This window comes from Macaca nemestrina, chromosome 5 (genome assembly GCF_043159975.1).
Source record: "Macaca nemestrina isolate mMacNem1 chromosome 5, mMacNem.hap1, whole genome shotgun sequence".
Classification (NCBI taxonomy): domain Eukaryota; kingdom Metazoa; phylum Chordata; class Mammalia; order Primates; family Cercopithecidae; genus Macaca; species Macaca nemestrina.
Window position 1 is genome coordinate 73,427,313 of NC_092129.1, and position 20,118 is coordinate 73,447,430.

General features: G+C 38.8%; 1 protein-coding gene across 7 annotated transcripts in view; it reads right to left on the reverse strand.

The window, feature by feature from the left end:
* LOC105478709 (interaction protein for cytohesin exchange factors 1) overlaps positions 1-20,118 on the reverse strand; it is a 207,337-nt gene that overhangs the window by 28,084 nt on the left and 159,135 nt on the right. For all 7 annotated transcript variants that reach the window (XM_011736283.3, XM_011736276.3, XM_011736282.3 and 4 more), the window contains one exon: positions 16,704-17,076. In XM_011736283.3, the coding sequence (XP_011734585.1) occupies positions 16,704-17,076 (373 nt within the window). The remainder of the gene's footprint in view (positions 1-16,703; positions 17,077-20,118) is intronic.

A 20,118-nucleotide genomic window follows, 5' to 3' on the forward strand; every position in this document is an offset into this window, starting at 1 on the left:
TGATGGGGACAAGTGAATACAAAGGGTAAAAATGAAAATTTTAGAAAAAGGAAAGGGATGAGGCTAGGGGACACTTCAGGCCAAGAACAGAGAGGAAAGAAAAAGGAAGAAGTTAGCTTATCTCAGTTTCACTGGGCAGAATATGAAGGTTGGAACAGATAAATGCCATTATCTTTTTTTTTTCTTTTTTTTGAAACAGGGTCTCGCTCTGTTGCCCAGGTTGGAGTGCAGTGGTGCGATCTCGGTTCACTGCAACCACTGCCTCCTTGGTTCAAGTTACTATCCTGCCTCAGCTTCTCGAGTAGCTGGGACTACAGGTGCGCACCACCACACCCGGCTAATTTTTTGTATTTTTAGTAGAGATGGGGTTTCACCATGTTAGCCAGGATGGTCTCGATCTCCTGACCTCATGATCCGCCCACCTCAGCCTCCCAAAGTGCTGGGATTACAGGCATGAGCCACCGCACCCAGCTGCCCTTATCTTTTCAAGATGGCACTCTCATTCCCTTACCGCTATGACTATTATCTACTGCAATCTATGCACTTGCATAACATGACCTAACTAGTTAGATATACCATATTCATGGATGACTTAAAGCTTTAAAGGTAGTACTTCTTGCCAAATTAATCTAAACATTTGAGAAATTTTTGACCAAAATCCAAAAATTATATTCTAAATACAACCTGAAAATTAAATTCACAAGATTACCTGAATGATCGTGCCAAGGAGACTCTACAGAATACCAAAGAATGCTTTTAAGTTAGATTCTAACTACCATACTGACAAAGTGATAAAAGGAAAGATTGGGCCGGGTGATGGCTTACACTTGTAATCCTAGCACTTTTGAGGCCGAGGCAGTCAGATCCGTTGAGGTCAGGAGTTTGAGACCAGCCTGGCCAACATGGTGAAACCCCATCTCTACCAAAAATACAAAAATTAGCCAGGTGTGGTGGCATGCCTCTAGCTACTCAGGAGGCTGAGGTGGGAGAATCACTTGAACCCGGGAGGCAGAGGTTACAGTGAAAAGAGGTCATGCCACGACACTCCAGCCTGGGTAACAAAATGAGACCCTGTCTCAAAAAACAAAACAAAACAAAACAAAAACAAAACAAAACAGGAAAAATTGTTTTGAGCTCAGAACATTTAAGCAAATTTCAAGTACACAATGTAGTATTGCTGACTCTCTAGTCATTATGCTGTATATTCAATCCCCTGAGCGTATTCATGTTATAGCTGAAAGCTGGTACAGCTGTTGTTGTCGCTTTTTTTAAGGGAAAGTTTTCAGCGCATCTCAACATTTGAAGAATTGCTTGGTCCAAGGGCAAGTACACTTCAAATGTTGAGATACACTGAAAACTTTCTCTTAAAAAAAAAAAAAAATAGCTGTATCAGCTATCTCCAAAAGTAATAGCACTGGTATATATACTGATACATATTAGAATGTTTACTGTAACACTCTGTAATAATAAAAAATTGGAAATCACCTAAATTTCCATCTTTTGGAGAATTAATAATACTACTATACTAGCAGCAGTATAATATGCACACCACAGAAAATGATGCAGTTATCAAAAATAACAAGGTAGAGCTTCATGTACTAACATGGAAGGTTTATGTGGAAAAGCAAATAGGCTACAGATGGATATTTATCACATAATTCTATTTACATTTTTTTTAAAAAGACCAATGGTATATGTATGTGTGTGTGTGTGTGTGTGTGTGTGTGTGTGTGTGTGTGTGTATCTGCATTGGTACATAGAAAAAATACACTCCAAATGTTAACCAGAATGCAAGATCCAGGACACAAAAATTGTATGCATAGTGCCTAGAACAGTTATTACCAAATAATAAAAGTACAATATTTTTTTGAATGAATGAATAGTAATTTTACTGATAAAGATATGGTAGCATTGGGAAAATGGTGGTAAGGGAAATCTTTATTTGTTCTTGGTATCTTTCTAGATTGTTTGAGATTTTATCAAGTATGTTATAATACTTTTGTGATTAAAACTTAAATACAGATAAAAATAAACTCTTGCCTACCCCTTTCAGATAACGTTATGATGTGTCACAAGAAACAAACATAGTTCTTGGTAATAAAACAAAATTATTTGTAAAGTACTACCAGGGCCAGACTGCCTGCATATGGCCCTTTTTCCTAAAAAGTAAAAAATCATCCTAAAGATTGCAGATTTCTGATCCTGCTACATGGCATGACTAGCTAGTCCTTCAGGTTAAAAAATATATTCATTGGTGATAAAGAGACATACTGAATATTATTGTCCCTTGAGCCTCTTATCATGATATACTCAGCTGTATTTGAAAGCATTTTGAGAAAACAGAGCCTAGCGAGGGGTCTCATGCCAATGGGTCCTGCCAAGGAGGAGGGAGCAGCTATAGACATGGAGATTAATGACTGCCTAGGTGTTCAAACTTCCAAGGCACACTTCATTGAAAATAGGAAGACATTCACAGTGTACCTTTCAAATATTTAGAAAATATTTCTAACAGGTACTTTGTAATTTTTAATGGCAAAAAGTTAGAGTTTAGATTGTGACTGTTCATAACTGCCACGTCTTGCCCTCAAACTTTACAAATCAGTTCAGCGTTACTTTACATGGTTAAAGGTCTAGTTTGTATGGCTGATATAATATATGATATGTAAGTAAATATGGTCGTAAAATTGCTATAGATTTGGCTTTGATTTTAACACAAAATATGCCATAGGCTTATTATACATATTTAGTGTCAAGTTCTGTATTGTGATTACTTCAATTCCTCAACAGTCAACTTTTAATCCAAGGGTGTCCAATCTTTTGGCTTCCCTCAGCCACATTAGAAGAAGAAGAATTGTCTTGGACTACACATAAAATACACTAACAATAGCTGATCAGCTAAAAAGAAAAAAAAATCACAAAAAATTCTCATAATGTTTTAAGACAGTTGATGAATTTGTGTTGGGCCACATTCAAAATTGTCCTGAGCCGCAAGTTGGATAAACTTGTTTAATCTTGGCTTTTTGCTAAAAGCTAAAAGCATTTGGCTAACTGACACCTTTCCTGACTTAGCCCCCAGAATAACCACCCTTTTGGTTCCCCTTCTCCCTTAACAGGGGTGAAGTTTTGCTTGTGTTCTTTGCAGTCTATCAATGTTGGGGCACCCCAGAGCTCAGACCTGAATTTTTTTTTTTTTTTTTTTTTTTTTTTTGAGACAGAGTCTCGCTCTGTCCCCCAGGCTGGAGTGCGGTGGTGCGATCTCAACTCACTGCAAGCTCCACCTCCCGGATTCACGCCATTCTCCTGCCTCAGCCTCCCGAGTAGCTGGGACTACAGGCGCCCGCCACCACGCCCGGCTAATTTTTTGTATTTTTAGTAGAGACGGGGTTTCACCGTGTTAGCCAGGATGGTCTCGATCTCCTGACCTCATGATCCACCTGCCTCGGCCTCCCAAAGTACTGGGATTACAGGTGTAAGCCACTGCGCCCGGCCAGAACTGACTTCTTCCTTCTTTGTACTCTCTCTCCCCGGGTGATCTCAATTAGTCCCAATTCTTCAAATACAACTATACGTTGAAGATCACCCATTTTAAATCTCCAAGCCCTCTGCTGAAGTCCAGACTCACATACCCACACAGACTTGACTTCTTCGCCTGGATTTCAAATTCAACTTCAAATTTTTGATTGATATCTCCAAATGGTAGGTCTTTTCCATCTCAGGATATGACGACTCTATTCTTTTATTCATTCATGCTGAAAGTCTTGAAATCATCTTTGACTTCTGTCTTTTTCTTTCAAACCTCATGTCAGCAAATTCCATTGTCCCACTATAAAATATACACAGCGTCTGACCGTTTTCCATCTCAACCTAGTGTTTTCTTCCTAGCAACTCCCATCACCTCCACCTGAACACAGGCAGCAGTCACCTCGCCGAGCATCCTGCTTTCACAGATGCTCCCTCATGTCCGTGCACGGAGCCAGAGCAGCTCTTTCTAAACTTCAGTGAGACGGCATTGCTCCTCCCTGCAGCCTCCCTGCAGAGGGAACCCTGCCGCCGCTTCCCCTCCCACTTTGAGCAGAACCCGGAGTGCTCACCTGCCTACATGGCCCTGCGTGATGGGATCCCTGCTCACCTCTTGCACCTCTGCTCCTGGCCACACGCCCTCCACTCTACGCACTCCACACTGCGTCTTCCTGCCGCTAGTCTTCAATCACCTCCAGCACTGTCGGACTGCCCTTGGTGTGCTTTTTGCCTGGAAAACTCTTCCCCGAATATTAATTTGGCTCGCCCTCTCCCCTCCATAGTTTTCTGCTCAAATATCGACCTATCAGAGAGACTTTCCAGGACCACCAATGTAAAATCACACACCCCACCCCATACCCCACCTCTGTCCAGTCGCTCTCTAAACCCCTTGCCCTGCCTCTTGTAAAAAAAAAATTTAAAAAAAAAAAAAAGCATGGCTTTTAACAACCACTGAATCTATCACACGTGCTGTTTCCTACTGTTTCCCTACCAGTCTCTCCCCTCAGTGTTAGCTCTATGGGACTGTTTATTTTGGCTTTTGCTTGCTTTTTGCCCAGCTCATGGCATGGTGCTTGGCATAATAAAAAGCACTTGACAAATACTGTTGAATGAATGGAGTTCCCACACCCAGTGATATCATAACAGTATTTACATGCTTCTATTTCTAGCGTTAGGTGGGTGACCTGTACTACTCCACCAGTAGTTATTGAAAAACATGTAACATCATGATTGTCGAAGGAGAGAAATTATCTTAGTTATACGTGGCTTGGCTCACATCATGTCTAACTCAACCCTGTGTCTTGCTGATTACTCAGAATTATTCTTAGGTATTAAGTTGATTAGAATCTCAGGCTGTGGAGTCAAACAGAACTGCATTTCAGATACAACTTTCACACTTACTAGTAACATGACTGTTTTAAGCTATTTACTTAGTCAGTTCAAGCCCTAGTAAAATAGATATATTTTTCTTCTTCCATAAAATAGAGGTGATGAAAAAGTACCTACTTCTAACTTGGTGGTAGAAGTGATGAAAAAGTACCTAATTCTGACATGGTGGCAGAGTAGGAACACAGAAACCTTTCTGTCTGAGATCAAGCAACCACAAAAATGCCCATAATCGCTATTTCTATCAGCATCGTACTTTGGATCTATCCAAAACAAGAAAAATAAGTAAAAGATACAGTGTTTGGAAAGGAAAAAAGCAAAACCATTATCATTTGTAGAAATATGATCATACACATAAAAAAGTAGGATAATTACTAGAATTAAAATGAGAATTTAGAAAGCTTGATTCTTAAAAATGCATTTGAAACCTAATTGCATTCATGTACACCAGCAATAGTTATAAAATGAAAAAGAGAAAAATTGATTTTAAAAATAGCATTTAAAAATATGAAATATATAGCACTAAATCTAACAAATATTTTCAAGACTTTTAATAGAAAATATAAATTGTGAAATTTTATTATAAGATGCAAGAAAGACAAATAAATGGAGAGAGTTAAAGAGACCAATTTCATGTACTGGAAAATTTTAGACTATAACAATTTCTGTTTCCCCCAGATTGAATCTAAAAACGTAACTGAATTCGCGCCAAAGTCCCACAGACTGTGTGTCTGCATGCCTGTGTATGTGTGTGTATGTGTGGGTAATTTCACAGTCGATTCTAAAAGGTATATGGAGGTTAAAATGGCCAAGAGTATCCTAAACACCCTTGAAAAAAAGAACAAAGTAAGAAAACACGTGTTGCCAGATTTTAAAACTTATTTTGTAAAAAGAATGGTATGAGCCAGGGTAGACAAAATAGCCCACTGGAGACTTACGTGGACGTTTGGGAGAAAAATGGCGTGTACAGAAATGATACTAGGAAAATTATATGTGCATATGGAGTAAGGTGATATTGTATCTCATTCATGGAACACATCAAAATAATTCCAAGTGGACTAAAGTTTATAAAATATGGAAGAATGTCTTTAAGATACCAGTGTAGGGAGAAATTTCTTAATACCATAAAAAGCATTTAACCATAAAGGAAAGGATAGATCATTTTAATCACCTTAAAACTGAGTTCTACTTATTAAAAGATACTACTTTACAAGAAAAGTGAAGTAAAAATGTAGAAAATATATTTGCAATATGTTAAACTGACAATGAAGGAGTATCCAGAATGTATACATTCCTAGAAATCCATTGGAAAAACAAAAATACACCTATGGGTAAAAGAGTGAAATAAACACTCTTAGATGTGCTAATCCATAATCAAGATTACCACCTGCCAAGTTTGCAAAAATTTAGAAACTCAACATTACCAGTGAGGATGTGGGGCTCTGAGAGCGCTCACCCATGCTGAAGAGATGTGTTTTGGTGGAACCAATTTATAAAGCAATTTCATCTAGTAAAGTTGAAAACAGGCATACATCATGGCCAGCAATTCCATTTCCAGGTATATACCCGTAGAGAAACGCAGGCATATGTGGACCAAAATGGATATGTAAGAGTTTTCATCAAGAACATTTAAAGACAAGCCAGAGACTGAAAGAAAATATTTGCAAAACACACAAATAAAGGACTTTATAATAGAGAGACGATAGCAAATAACAGTGTAGTATATAGTTCAAGATAGCTGGAAGAGAAGATTTTGAATGTGGTTACCACAAATAAATAATAAATGCTTACAGTGATGGATATGGTATTACCCAGATTTGATCATTATACTAGTATAATGAATATATTCATGCATTGAAACATCACACTGGGCCGGGTATGGTGGCTGACGCCTGTAATCCAAGCACGTTGGGAGGCCGAGGTGAGTGGATCACCTGAGGTCAGGAGTTTGAGTCCAGCCTGGCCAACATGGTGAAACCCTGTCTCTACTAAAAATACAAAAATTAGCTGGGCATGGTGGCTGTAATAGGGAGGCTGAGGCGGGAGAATCACTGGAACCTGAGAGACGGAGGTTGTAGTGAGCCAAGATTGCACCACTGCACTCCAGCCTGGGTGACAGAGTAAGACTTAGTCTCAAATAAAATTACAAAAAAGAAACATCACACTGTACCACACTAATATGTACAATTGTTTTAGGTCAATTACAGGTAAGAAATTAAATAAAAATAAAAAACAAACTGTTATCAATTATAGGTAATTGATCTTACCTATCAATTACAGGTAAGAAATTAAATAAAAATAAAAAACAAACTATAAACTATCTTGTAGACAATAATGTATCATCAAACTGAATATTCTGCTCTCATGTATTTCCTATACTTATATTGACCTAGTTTGAATCTGGTCCCAAAAACTCACAAAATATACAACTGTCGCCAACATCACATAAGCAAAAATCATTAACTTGTACATGTAGAGTAATAAAATGACGTTTCACGTTAAAAATATTATTCATATACACACACATACAAAGACTCAAAAGAAAACAAAAAGCTAATGAAAAAAATAGGCAAAAGATCTCAACAGATACCTCACCAAAGAAAATATATATGAAAATGGATAAATTCTGAGCAGCCACCTTATATTAAAGATTTATATGCCATAAATAGCAAAAAATATATTTATATGCCATAAATATTTTTATATGTCATAAATATATTTATATGCCATAAATAGCAAAAAAGCATCTGAAAAGATGCTCAACATCATGAGTCTTTAGGGAATTCTAAATTAAAACAATGAAATGTTACTACCCACCTACTGGCATGGCAAAAACCCAAAACACAGACAACACCAACCGTTGGCAAGGATGTGAAGCAACAGGAACTCTCATTCATTGATAGTGGGAATGCAAAATGGTACAGCCACTTTGCAAGACAGTTTGGCATCTCTTATAAACTTATACATATTCTTACCATACAATCCAGCAATTGTACTCATTGGTATTTACCCCAAAGAGTTGAAACTTGCATCCATGCAATAATCTGCGCCCACATGTTTCTAGCAGGGTTATTCATAATTTTAAAAACTTGGAAGCTACAAAGATATCTTTCAATAGGTGAATGAGTAACAAACTGTGATGTATCCATACAATGGAATATTATTCAATGATTAAAAAGTAACCTATCAAGCCACAAAAGACTTAGAAGAAGCTTAAATTCATATTACCAAATGAAAGAAGCCAATCTGAAAAGGGTACATACCATATGATTGCAACTATGTGACATTCTGGAAAAGGTAAAATTAAAGAGGTAGTAAAAAAGATGAGTGGTTGTCAGGTTCTTGGAGGAAGGGTAGAAGGATGAATAGATGGAGCACAGAGGATGTTTTTTACAGCAGTGAAACTGGTCTGTATGATACTGTAATAGTAGATACATGACGTTATACATTTGTCAAAACCCATAGAACTGTACAACATAAAGAGTGAACCCTATGCCAGGCGCAGTGGCTCACACCTGTAATCCCAACACTTTGGGAGGCCGAGGAGGGTGGATCACCTGAGGTCAGGGGTTTGAGACCAGCCTGGTCAACATAGTGAAACCCCATCTCTACTGAAAATACAAAAATTAGCCAGGCATGGTGGTGAGCGCCTGTAATCCTAGCTATTCGGGAGGCTGAGGCAGGAGAATCGCTTGAACCCAGTAGACAGAGGTCTCAGTGAGCCAAGATCATGCCACTCCATTCCAGGCAGGGCGACAGAGTGAGACTTTGCCTCAAAGAAAAAAGAAAAAAGAAAAAAACCCTAATGTAAACCATAGACTTTAGTTAATAAAAAAGTATGAATATTTATTGCCAGTTGTAACAAATGAACCAAACTAATGCAAGGTGTTGATAATAGAGGAGACTGTGTATGGAATGGAGGGGGCACATGTAAACTCCGCACCTTCTGCTAAATTTTTTTTTTTTTTTTTTTGAGACGGAGTCTCGCTCTGTCACCCAGGCTGGAGTGCGGTGGCCGGATCTCAGCTCACTGCAAGCTCCGCCTCCCGGGTTCATGCCATTCTCCTGCCTCAGCCTCCCGAGTAGCTGGGACTACAGGCACCCGCCACCTCGCCCGGCTAGTTTTTTGTATTTTTTTTTTAGTAGAGACGGGGTTTCACCGTGTTAGCCAGGATGGTCTCGATCTCCTGACCTCGTGATCCGCCTGTCTCGGCCTCCCAAAGTCCTGGGATTACAGGCGTGAGCCACCGCGCCCGGCCTAAATTTTTTTATAAATCGAAAACTGCTCTACAAAGTTAAGCCTATTAATTTAAAAATAAGAATGTCCACAGCAGCATTTAACATAAGAGCCCACAACTGAAAAAAAAGAGTGCTCACCAATAGTAGATACATTTATTGTTGTATAGTAAAACAATGGAGTACTATAAAACAATGAAAATGAATGAATTCCAGCTAGATACAGAGGATATTACAAGGGGTTTCTGCCATTATGCCTGCATTTCTCTAGGGGTATACACCTGGAAATGGAATTGCTGGCCATGATGTATGCCTATCTTCATCTTTACTAGATGATGACAAATTGCTTTCTAAATTGTTTCCACCAAAATATATCTCTTCAGCATGGGTGAGCACTCTCAATACCCCACACCCTCACAAGTAATTTGCTGGCTAATTTATGTTTCATGGCCCAAATGGTGGCCACATGGCTATTGTTTGTGTGTACATTCATGTGTGTGTATTTATGGGGCACTTTAGATAGAGAGAGAACACTCTTCTATGCATATGATACTTTTCAGTATAATTAACAATTTCCATGAAACAGAAGAAATGATGAAGCATATAAATATCAAGAGTCATGAAAAGAACTAGAAAACCAAGCATTTGAACTTAATTAAACCAAAAAGCTTCTGCACAGCAAAAGAAACAATCAGCAGAGTAAACAGGCAACCCACAGAGTGGGAGAAAATCTTCACAATCTGTACATCTGACAAAGGACCAATATCCAGAATCTACAATGAACACAAACAAATTAGAAAGAAAAACAAACAATCCTATCAAAAAGTGGTCTAAGGACATGACCAGACAGTTCTCAAAAGAAGATATACAAATGGCCAACAAACAAGAAATGCTCAGTTAGTGATGGAAACCACTAATTGTCAGGGAAATGCAAATCAAAACCACAATGTGACACCACCTTGTTCCTGCAAGAATGTCCATAATCAAAAAATAATAGATGTTGGCATGGACGTGGTGGGCAGGGATCACTTTTACACTGCTGGTGGGAATGTAAACTAGTACAACCAATATGGAAAACAGTGTGAAGATTCCTTAAAGAACTAAAAGCAGAACTGCAATTTGATCCAGCAATCCTACTACTGGATATCTACTCAGGGGAAAGGAAGTCATTATACGAAAAAAGATACTTGCATGCATGTTTACAGCAGCACAATTCACAATTGCTAAAATATGGAACCAGCCCAAATGCCCATCAATCAACGAGTGGATAAAGAAATTGTGGTACATATATACCATAGAATACTACTCAGCCATAAAAAGAAACCAAATAACGGCATTCACAGCAATCTTGGATGGAATTGGAGGCCATTATTCTAAGTGAAGTAACTCAGGAATGGAAAACCAAAATTATATGTTCTCATTCATAAGTGGAAGCTAAGCTATGAGGATGCAAAGGCATGATAAAATGGACTTTGGGGACTCGGGGGAAAGGATAAGAGGGAGGTGAGGAATAAAAGACTACAAGTTGGGTTCAATGTATGCTGCTGAGATGATGGGTGCACCAAAATCTCAGAAATCACCACTGCAGAACTCATTGATATAACCAAACATCACCACCTCTTCCCCAAAAACCTATGGAAATAAAAAATTAAAAATAAATAAAAATACACATCTATCTGCATATACTTTTACTCTCCTGCTAATGAGTAAATAATAATGACATCAATAACATCAAAAAAGAAAGAAAACCAAGGATTTAATCACCAAGAAGAAGTTATAAGATAGAGAAGAAAAATTGAAGACCCCTCTAATAACTTTCCAACCCTCTACGCCACTAGATCACATGATAAGCAAAACAAACACTTCTGCTTTGGTGCCAGACTGACAAGGAGGAGATGCCTGTGACAGGTCACTTTGGCTCAAAGCCACATCAATTTAGAAATGATCCCAGCATCAAACATGACAATACTCCCTATTTTTTTCTTCCAGTGCTGTTTTCCATACTCTATACAGACAAAAAGTGCTCAAAATATTGTTGACAACACACTATTCTAGTAGCATAGTATTAAAAGGGATGTCCAACATGACAAACTTCAAAGACTTATTTCTGTCATGACAGACGCAGTTTTCATCTGTAATAAATGTGGTATTCTGGGCAGGAATTTGTGCATGAGCAGTGGTACACCTAGCGTACTTAACGCCCAGGGCAGATCACTGTTAATACCCATTCCTCAATATTTCAAACTGTTTTACATCTAAAATCATGGTGGCTCATATCTGTAATTCCAGCACTTTGGGAGGCCAAGGTGGGTGGATCACCTGAGGTCAGGAGTTCGAGACCAGCCTGACCAACATGGAGAAACCCCATCTCTACTAAAAATACAAAATTAGCTGGGCGTGGTGGCGCATGCCTGTAATCCCAGCTACTCAGGAGGCTGAGGCAGGAGAATCACTTGAACCCAAGAGGCAGAGGTTGCAGGAACCAGGAGCTGAGATTGTGCCATGGCACTCCAGCCTGGGCAACAAGAGTGAAACTCCATCTAAAATATAAAATAAAATAAAATAAAATAATAAAATAAAATCCTCACCTCTAAATTTACTCATTTCTGAGTGGAAGATTCCTCTTACCTTATTCACATTCTGTCTCCTCTGAACCTACTACCTTCCTTTTTCAATTATGACCTCCAACTCCTCAACCCCTCCTACTTCTTTCAAACTGTCATCGCCACTCTAAGCTTTATACCTCCAAATTCTAGATTACATTTGTCACCATCTCCCATACCTTTGCCCCAGTGACTTCCCACCACCTACCACTCGTAACTCCTAGCTTCAGGAAAAATTGTAGGAAGTAGGATGAAAAACAAAGATGATGTAAAATCTGAGTACTATGAATGGCCTAGTTAAATCACACAAATTTGCAGGTAACTTAATCAGCACGACTTCATGACAACTCACGGAGATCTTTAGCCACATGACACAGGATCAGAGAAAGCAGGTGGTGAGTCACCCATGCCTGAGATCAATGCCATTGATGCCAATGATCATATATTAAAGGTTTTCTCAATATCAAATGATACTTCACAAAACAAGATTACTAGGAAATGTTCTAGGAACAAAATTAAGTGCTAAGGATACAAAAACCAAGATCAGTCTTCACCCTGATAGGTATGCTGCAGAACCTCTCATCTCCCCTTTCCTTCCCCTCTCCACTGCCACCTCCTACGCAGGCTCCCTAAACCCTCTCATGTCGTGTCTCCCCTTATTCTATTCTTCCCTGCACTCTACAGCTCAATAATTTTTCTAAAGCGTACTTCCAACTCACCCTGATTAGAAATGGTCATCCATTAGCTATTGAAATTAAGGAACACCTACCCCAGTATTCAACCTCAACCAAATGTCCTTTCCATCCCCTTTTCCAGTGCCTCCCTTCTCGATGTATAGATCTTGCCACTTAGATGAGATCTTGTCTTGGGTCCCTGCTCTCTTTTAAACCTCTGGAGTGCTCTGTATCTCTTCTGTGGCACCTGTTTTACTCTGCTTTCTTTTGTTAAATGTGTCTAGTTCCTCCCACTCAGCCCATCGGTGTTAACATTTTTGAGACCAGAATTGTACCTTGTTTACAATTTTTTTTTTTTTTTTGAGATGGAGTCTTGCTCTGTCATCCAGGCTGGGGTACAGTGGCATGATCTCAGCTCACTGCAACCTCTGCCTCACGGGTTCAAGCAATTCTCCTGCCTCAGCCTCCAGAGTAGCTGGGATTACAGGTGTGTGCCACCACACCTGGCTACTTTTTGTATTTTTAGTACAGACAGGGTTTCACCATGTTGGCCAGGCTGGTCTCAAACTCCTGACATCATGATCCTTCCGCCTCAGCCTCACAAAGTGCTGGAATTACAGGCATGAGCCACCGTGCCCAGCCCCTCTTGTTCACATTTTATTCACTTCAGCACAAAGTACATCAGTACATGTATGTTAGGTACTCAAAAAAAAATGATAGATGCACAATATAATAATGCAAAATTAAATGGAGTCCAGTTTTTGACTTATTTTTTATTACATACTCACTTCCTGAGGAGGCATACTACATGATTCCAACAGCAACACTCAAAGTAGCTAGCTGAAGTACTGTTTCACACTCAGATTGTGTATAATTTTGTTAATACTTTTTAAATCCTAAAATCTGGCTCATTCATGTCACTTTCCTGAAATGTCCTGCATGCTCTAGAATGCTTGTCTCTTCTTTAACAATTTTTTAAAAAATTAAGCTTGTTATCTACATGACTCCCAGATCAATTCTGGCTGTGCTTGTACCCGATAATTTGTTTGTATAAATTGGGTATTAGTTTTATTCGCTTATTAAATTGGGTATTAGTCTTATTCGCTGACATACAGCTTTTCAGCACCCAGAGTAAGGTTTCTCCATTCATTAAGTAGAAGTGACATTGTCTCCGCATTGTCAGCAGGTAGTGTGTGTTGTACATATGTCTGGAAAGACACACTGTGTGACTTACTATCACACAGGCATAAGTCATGGCTCAAAAAACTTCTAACAAAAGAAATGAGGAGCACAGGGTAAAATTGAGATGAAATGAACATGTCATTAACCCTCTCACCTCTTTTCCCATTATGCTTTGTGAAATTAATCAGTGAATAATTCCTAGAGCTCTGGAACCTGGAACTCTCAGCGAAGAAAGGCAATAGGACACAATTAACACCCTGATTTTATTTTTTTAATAGCTTACATACACTACAGGAGGAAATGTCTAACAGAGTATTTAAATTCAGCATAAAATCCTAGCAACCACAATTTTAATTGCATACTGACTGCAAAAGTATTTCTTTCATTGTCTAAATAAAAGGAAGGCTATAATACGTACTGTCTGCTTATTTCAGGACTCAGTTATTCATCTTTAAGAATCTTTGCTAGGATGAAAGACTCTTTCTCCAGCAAATGCATCTTGAGACCAGGACTTAATCTTTTAAAATCCTAACTCTCCTTTTGACCTATGTTAAGACTTCTATCCCTGACATAAAAGCACCTTGAACAATTTCAGACACTAGAATTTCAAGAATTTTTTATTAGTAACTCAAAAACATTACCTTTTAAAAGTCACAAAAATGAAAAGCTACCTTTGTCTGCAACACATAAACACACATGTAAAAAAAAATGCACAATATGAAATTTGATTACTCAACAGCAAGTCATCACAAATGCAAGCAAAGATTGGGTTGCTGTTTCCATAGAGATGACTTTAAGTGGTTCAGTTCTTCTGGGAATTTAACCAAATCCCCAGCAGCAGAAGAAAATCATCAGCAAAAATTCTGCAACATATGGCAAATGCCAACAAATCAATGAGAAACAAAAAGAAAAAAACTTCCATTTTCTTTTCCTTTTTAATGAGAGGAATACCGTCACTTTGAGCTGTTTGAAGAAGTGTACAGATTTTGCTGGGCACTCTGCGTGTAACTCAAAACTAAATAATACCAGGTTGCTTCATTCTTACATTTAAAGGGCTGTTGGTATCCAGCCAGGCTCTACAGCACATGCAATCCTGCAATGATATTTAGCCAGGAACAAGGACTGTTGCATCTTCCCATGACTCTCTGGCTATGGTCCTAAAAGAAAACTCTCAACCTCCAGGGTTATCTCTTGGGAAAGAATGCAAATGGGATTTTATTCTCTAGTATGTTTTTGAAGCTATGCTCATATTGGGGTGTGTGTGTGCGTGTGTGTGTGTGTGTGAGAAATTTTTTTTAGTTCTACTTATGACCCAATGATTAAAGTAAGTGTTTGTAGGAGAAAAATAATAGATGTAGTACTTTGTATTATTTTCCTTAGTTCCACCAGTCCTATATCTGGAAGTCTCTTCTAAGTATCAAGGTAGAGGTCATCTAGTTCAAGATACTTAAATCATCTCTTCACTATATCTTTTCAAGAACAAGAGTTGTGATCAATACTCAATAGGTAATCAATATTCAATGAAAATGGTTGTCTCAGAATGAGTAAACAACTCCAGTGATAAGAAATGCATTACTTTCCAAGGAACCCGTTCTATTTTGAACATCTCACATCAAAAAAAAGTTCTTATGCTGAGCTTCAATCTATCTCCTTTTGACTTGCACCACTGAGCTCAATTTTGTGCTTCCAAGGAGATACAATTAAGCTCGATACTTTGTCCAAATGACAGCACCTCACAAACCTGAGGGCAGGTTCAGACTACTCTTCCTCACAGTCTAATCTTTAGTCCTCTCCATTCCTCAGTGATAAAGTTTCTTTTCTCCTCCCTATGCTACTCATTCACCTCTAGAAATAGGTTGGTTTGCCAATGACTTTATTCACTCCAGTTCTTCTAATGTAAAATAGACAGTTGGCCTAAGAGGGGAGGGGTATAAGAAAAATAGGCCAGGCAGGTCTGTGTAAAGCATCCTTAGGTAAGGCCTCACAGAGTGGTGACAACTGTTGTAACCTAGAGAATTAGTTACCAGGCTGAGTATTCAAATTTACATACTTTTAAAATACGATACACACACACACTGTCACACACACACACACACACCTTGGTCTGCAGTTGTGATCCTTGGCCAAATTACTCTGGTACCAAAAATTAAATTAGCAGGGTACCCATCTGAAATTTGAGAACTTAAAGAAAGATTCCCTGACTAGACTAGAGGAGAGGAGAGAACAGTCATCTGCGTCATTAGACACTCTGGCAAGTGATTATGGGAATTTAGCAAGTCAACTTTCTCTCAATGGCACACCAAAAATATACAAACCAAACTCATCGTTCTTTAACTGCTCAGTATCTTCCATCAGGTAACCGTGTTTTACAGAAGAATGAATAGCGCACAATCAGAAAAGACGCGTCATGATTGAACAGTAATAAAAACAAGCTAGTCCTGAATAAACGATAAGGACCAGTTATCAGAGTATTTTTTAAACCTCATATTATCAACTTCATCACACAATTAATTATTTCCTTTGTTAAGATGTAAAATGTTTTTTGAATGCGTAAGTTGTGCTCTCCTTTATATATAAAGGTTCTAATGATGCACAAAGTACGCGCAAATTGTCTGTCTTCCCATTAACCACACAGGAACATTCAGAAGACGATGGGCTAAGAATTAGATGCTGTCTGGGGCACAGCCCAGGGAAAGTGGCTGCTCTAAGCTCATTTTGAACTATTAAGGTGATGTTATGAATACAAGACTACAAAATCCTAACTCAACCACCACAAGCTCCAGTGCATGGGACATGGGACCAAAAACAAAGAGGCAAGTTTTTTCTCCAATTGGTGGAAAAGTATCATTATTTTATGATCACATGTCTTAGAGTTCTGAAGCAGTTGGTTAGTGACACTTATAGCAAGTAATTAGTGACCTAGTAGCTGGAGTTGTCCACATGCAAACTCCTCTACAAAGCAATCTCTGGGCATAGCCCCACTTGACTAATTATTGAATCATCGTGCATGAGTTTAACCATTGTTGTTACAAATTAATATCAGAGTTCCATACACACACAAATACTCACTCTCTAATGAAGAAAAAAGAATTTCTTGGTTTACCTTTGTCCATGATCTTTGATCCAGCAGGCTTATCCGGGACAGTAAGATGGTCATGATTGCTACTTAATGAAGAAGTATCATCACTAGATAAAGAGTTCAAAAATCCACTTTCTGATGTGACAAAGCTGTTTTCCTGGGCCTTGTGGCTGCCTGCCTCTGAGGGTGCAGGTGAATGAACTTGTACAGCAAACGTTATTGGTTGTCCCTCATCTTCAGCAGCAGACGAACTGTTAACTGTGTCGGGCAAGGATTGTCTCTCTTTAGATAAGGAGGAAGGAAAACTGCTGGGTGTCTTCATTGTATTTTCCAGGGAAGAGAAAGAACACGATGTTCCACTCAGGCTGGGTGAGGATGAAGATGCCTGCTGTGCAGCCTATTTTTTTTCACAAATAAAACCAAAAAAAAAAAAAAAGAATAAAAGACATCATGATTAAACCATCATTCTCTACCTTTCATTTTCAATCACGGTGTCCCTGTGTTATTTCAAAAAGTGACCAATAATAAAACAGTCAAAAGTAAAGGCATGATATTTATTTCTGTTTGACACACACTAGGATTTCATTCTCCAAAACTGATTTATATAACTTTACATTCACTGTTCTAGGATCTGAAAAAAATCTCCTTATCATGATCTGTCCTATTCTTCAACACTCCCCAGAAACTTAAAAGGCCTCTTTTGGGAATCCTTCAGAATACTGCATTACACTTTGAGCAAAATATAATTTGCATCTATCACTTAATTCACACTGACGGAACAAAAAAAGGTAATTATGAAAAAGGAGAGCCTGGGTGCGACGGCTCATGCCTGTAATCCCAGCACTTTAGAAGGCTGAGAGGGGCGGATCACCTGAGGCTGGGAGTTCGAGATCAGCCCGGCCAACACGTTGAAACCCCATCTCTACTAAAAAATTAGCCTGGCGTGGTGGCACATGCCTGTAGTCCCAGCTATTCAGGCGACTGAGGCAAGAGAATCACTTTAACCTGGGAGGCAGAGATTGCAGCAAGCTAAGATCATGCCACTGCACTCCAGTCTGGGCGACAGAGCAAGACGCTGCCTCCAAAAAAGAAAAAGAGAACAAAAGCTGGAGCCATTCCAGAAACAAAATACGAACTTAAACCCTTGAACATCGCTCACGTATTCCTTAGTGCATTAAAAGCCTTGGCGACATTTTCATCAGTACAGAGAGAAAACATCAAAGCAACATCACCGATGATATGATTGGCTCTGTGTCCCTACGCAAATCTCACCTCAAATTGTAATCCCCACATGTTGAGGGAGGGACCTGATGGGAGGTGACTGGATCATGGGGGTGGTTTCCCGCATGCTGTTCTCATGATAGTGAGTGAGTTCTCATGAGATCTGATGGTTTAAGAGTATTTGGTAGTTCCCACCTCACTCACTCTTTCTCCTGCCACCATGTAAGATGTGCCTTGTTTCCCCTTTGCCTTCCTCCAGGATTGTAAGTTTCCTGAGGCCTCCTCAGCCATGTGGAACTGTGAATCAATTAAAATCTCTTTTCTTTATAAATTACCCAGTCTCGGGTAGTTCTTTATAGCAGTGTGAAAATTGGTTAATATAACCAACAAGGATACTCTTGGAAAGAACTTGATTTCTTCTGAGATTTTTGTCTTTACTACATTTTGATGCTGAAATACATGCCTTCTTTTAAAAAAAATGGTGACAGTACATATAAGCCTTTGTCTCTTTGGAGTTTTCTTTTTTTAATGTCCTATGTGGCAAAATAAAGATTCAGCAACTCTATCTTGTTTCTCCATTTTTAATTTTATTGACCAATAAAATTCAAAAATCTAGATTCCAGTGCTCTGTGGATCACCCTGTATCGCCAACAGCAGATAAGACAGAGAAGGCATTTTATGGTTCATTTGCATTATATCATCCTATGGGACATGCCTGTCAACGTCAAGCATTCAAAACTCCAAGGAAGGCCAGGCACAGTGGCTCATGCCTGTAATCCCAGCACTTTGGGAGGCCGAGACAGGCAGATCTCTTGAGGCCAGGAGTTCAAGACCAGCCTGGCCAACATGGTGAAACCCCGTCTCTACTAAAATTATAATAATTAGCCAGGCGTGGTGGCTCATGCCTGTAATCTCAGCTACTTGGGAGGCTGAGGCAGGAGAATCACTTGAACTCAGGAAGCAGAAGTTGCAGTAAGCCAAGATCATGTGATTATACTCCAGCCTGGGCAACAGAGTGAGACCCCATCTCAAAAAAACAAAAACAAACAAACTCCAAGGAAGTGTCAGGAAGGTTGATAGAGAGAGGAAGCCAAAGAGCAAAGTAGGATCCTCCTCAAAAACCTCAGAATCATTGCAACTAATTCAGAAGAGCTGACTTTCTTCCAAATCAATATGGGCCCCAGGAAATTTGTAGATTCTGAGCTCTGAGTTTTGATGGGGGAAGCCAATATTTACCCAATGTGTGCCCAATTAGCTCCATGCTAGACATAGATTGTCAGATAATCAAGAAATACACTTTTAAGTAGCATGACATCAAAATCTCTAGTTAAGATACTAACTAATCACACATATCTTCTCAATAATCATATAGTGGCACAGACATAAAAAAAAATCCATTCAGGAATATGTCAAGTATCTTGTAAACTGGTTACCTTACATCCCTTAGATCTTTAATAACCAAGAGATCAAAGATCTGTAATTTCAATAAAACCCTAGTTATCTAGAAGAGGAAATGCACTACCCCCAAATTGTCTAAATAAATGACAAGAATAGTTTACTTATTAGCAGGATCTACAAAATAAATATTAACAAAAATATCCATTCTGGCCCAGTCCTGACACGTTCCCCTATTGTGAGCTATTTTAGTAAAACTCAACTTCTATGTGATCAACTGCCTTTTTTGAAACAACACCAAACATGAGCTTTTCCTGTTACTCCTGCTGACTCTACTTTAAATTAGATTATAGCAAACCAGGCTATTTGAACAGCAGACCATGTACACAGGTGCTACAGCATTGTCTGTAAGGTTTTTTGAACCTCAAAACTCTGCAAAGTGTCAAGACCTGTTAAATGAGCATCAGAAAGATCTGTGAAGTGTCATCCTGTTTGTGGTGTGACTCAAACACAATGCAAATGCTCTCTCAATCCATTTTCTCTAGGCACCAGGCACCACTTATAAATTTCACTTTTAAATGGAGAAAAGATGAATGAGGGGAAAAAAAAGAAAGAGAGAGAAAGAAGAAATAAGAAGACTTGGAGAAGAGGAAAAGGCAAATGAGAAAGCGACTATATGTTCAGGTCGGGGGAGTTTTCATTGGAAAAGAGATTGACAAAATACAAATCAAAGTGAACCTGGAGTTTCATTTCCAAGGATTCAGTATGAAAACACACTTTAAAGACCATGTAGTGCTAAGGCATGGTTCATTATTTCTAACAT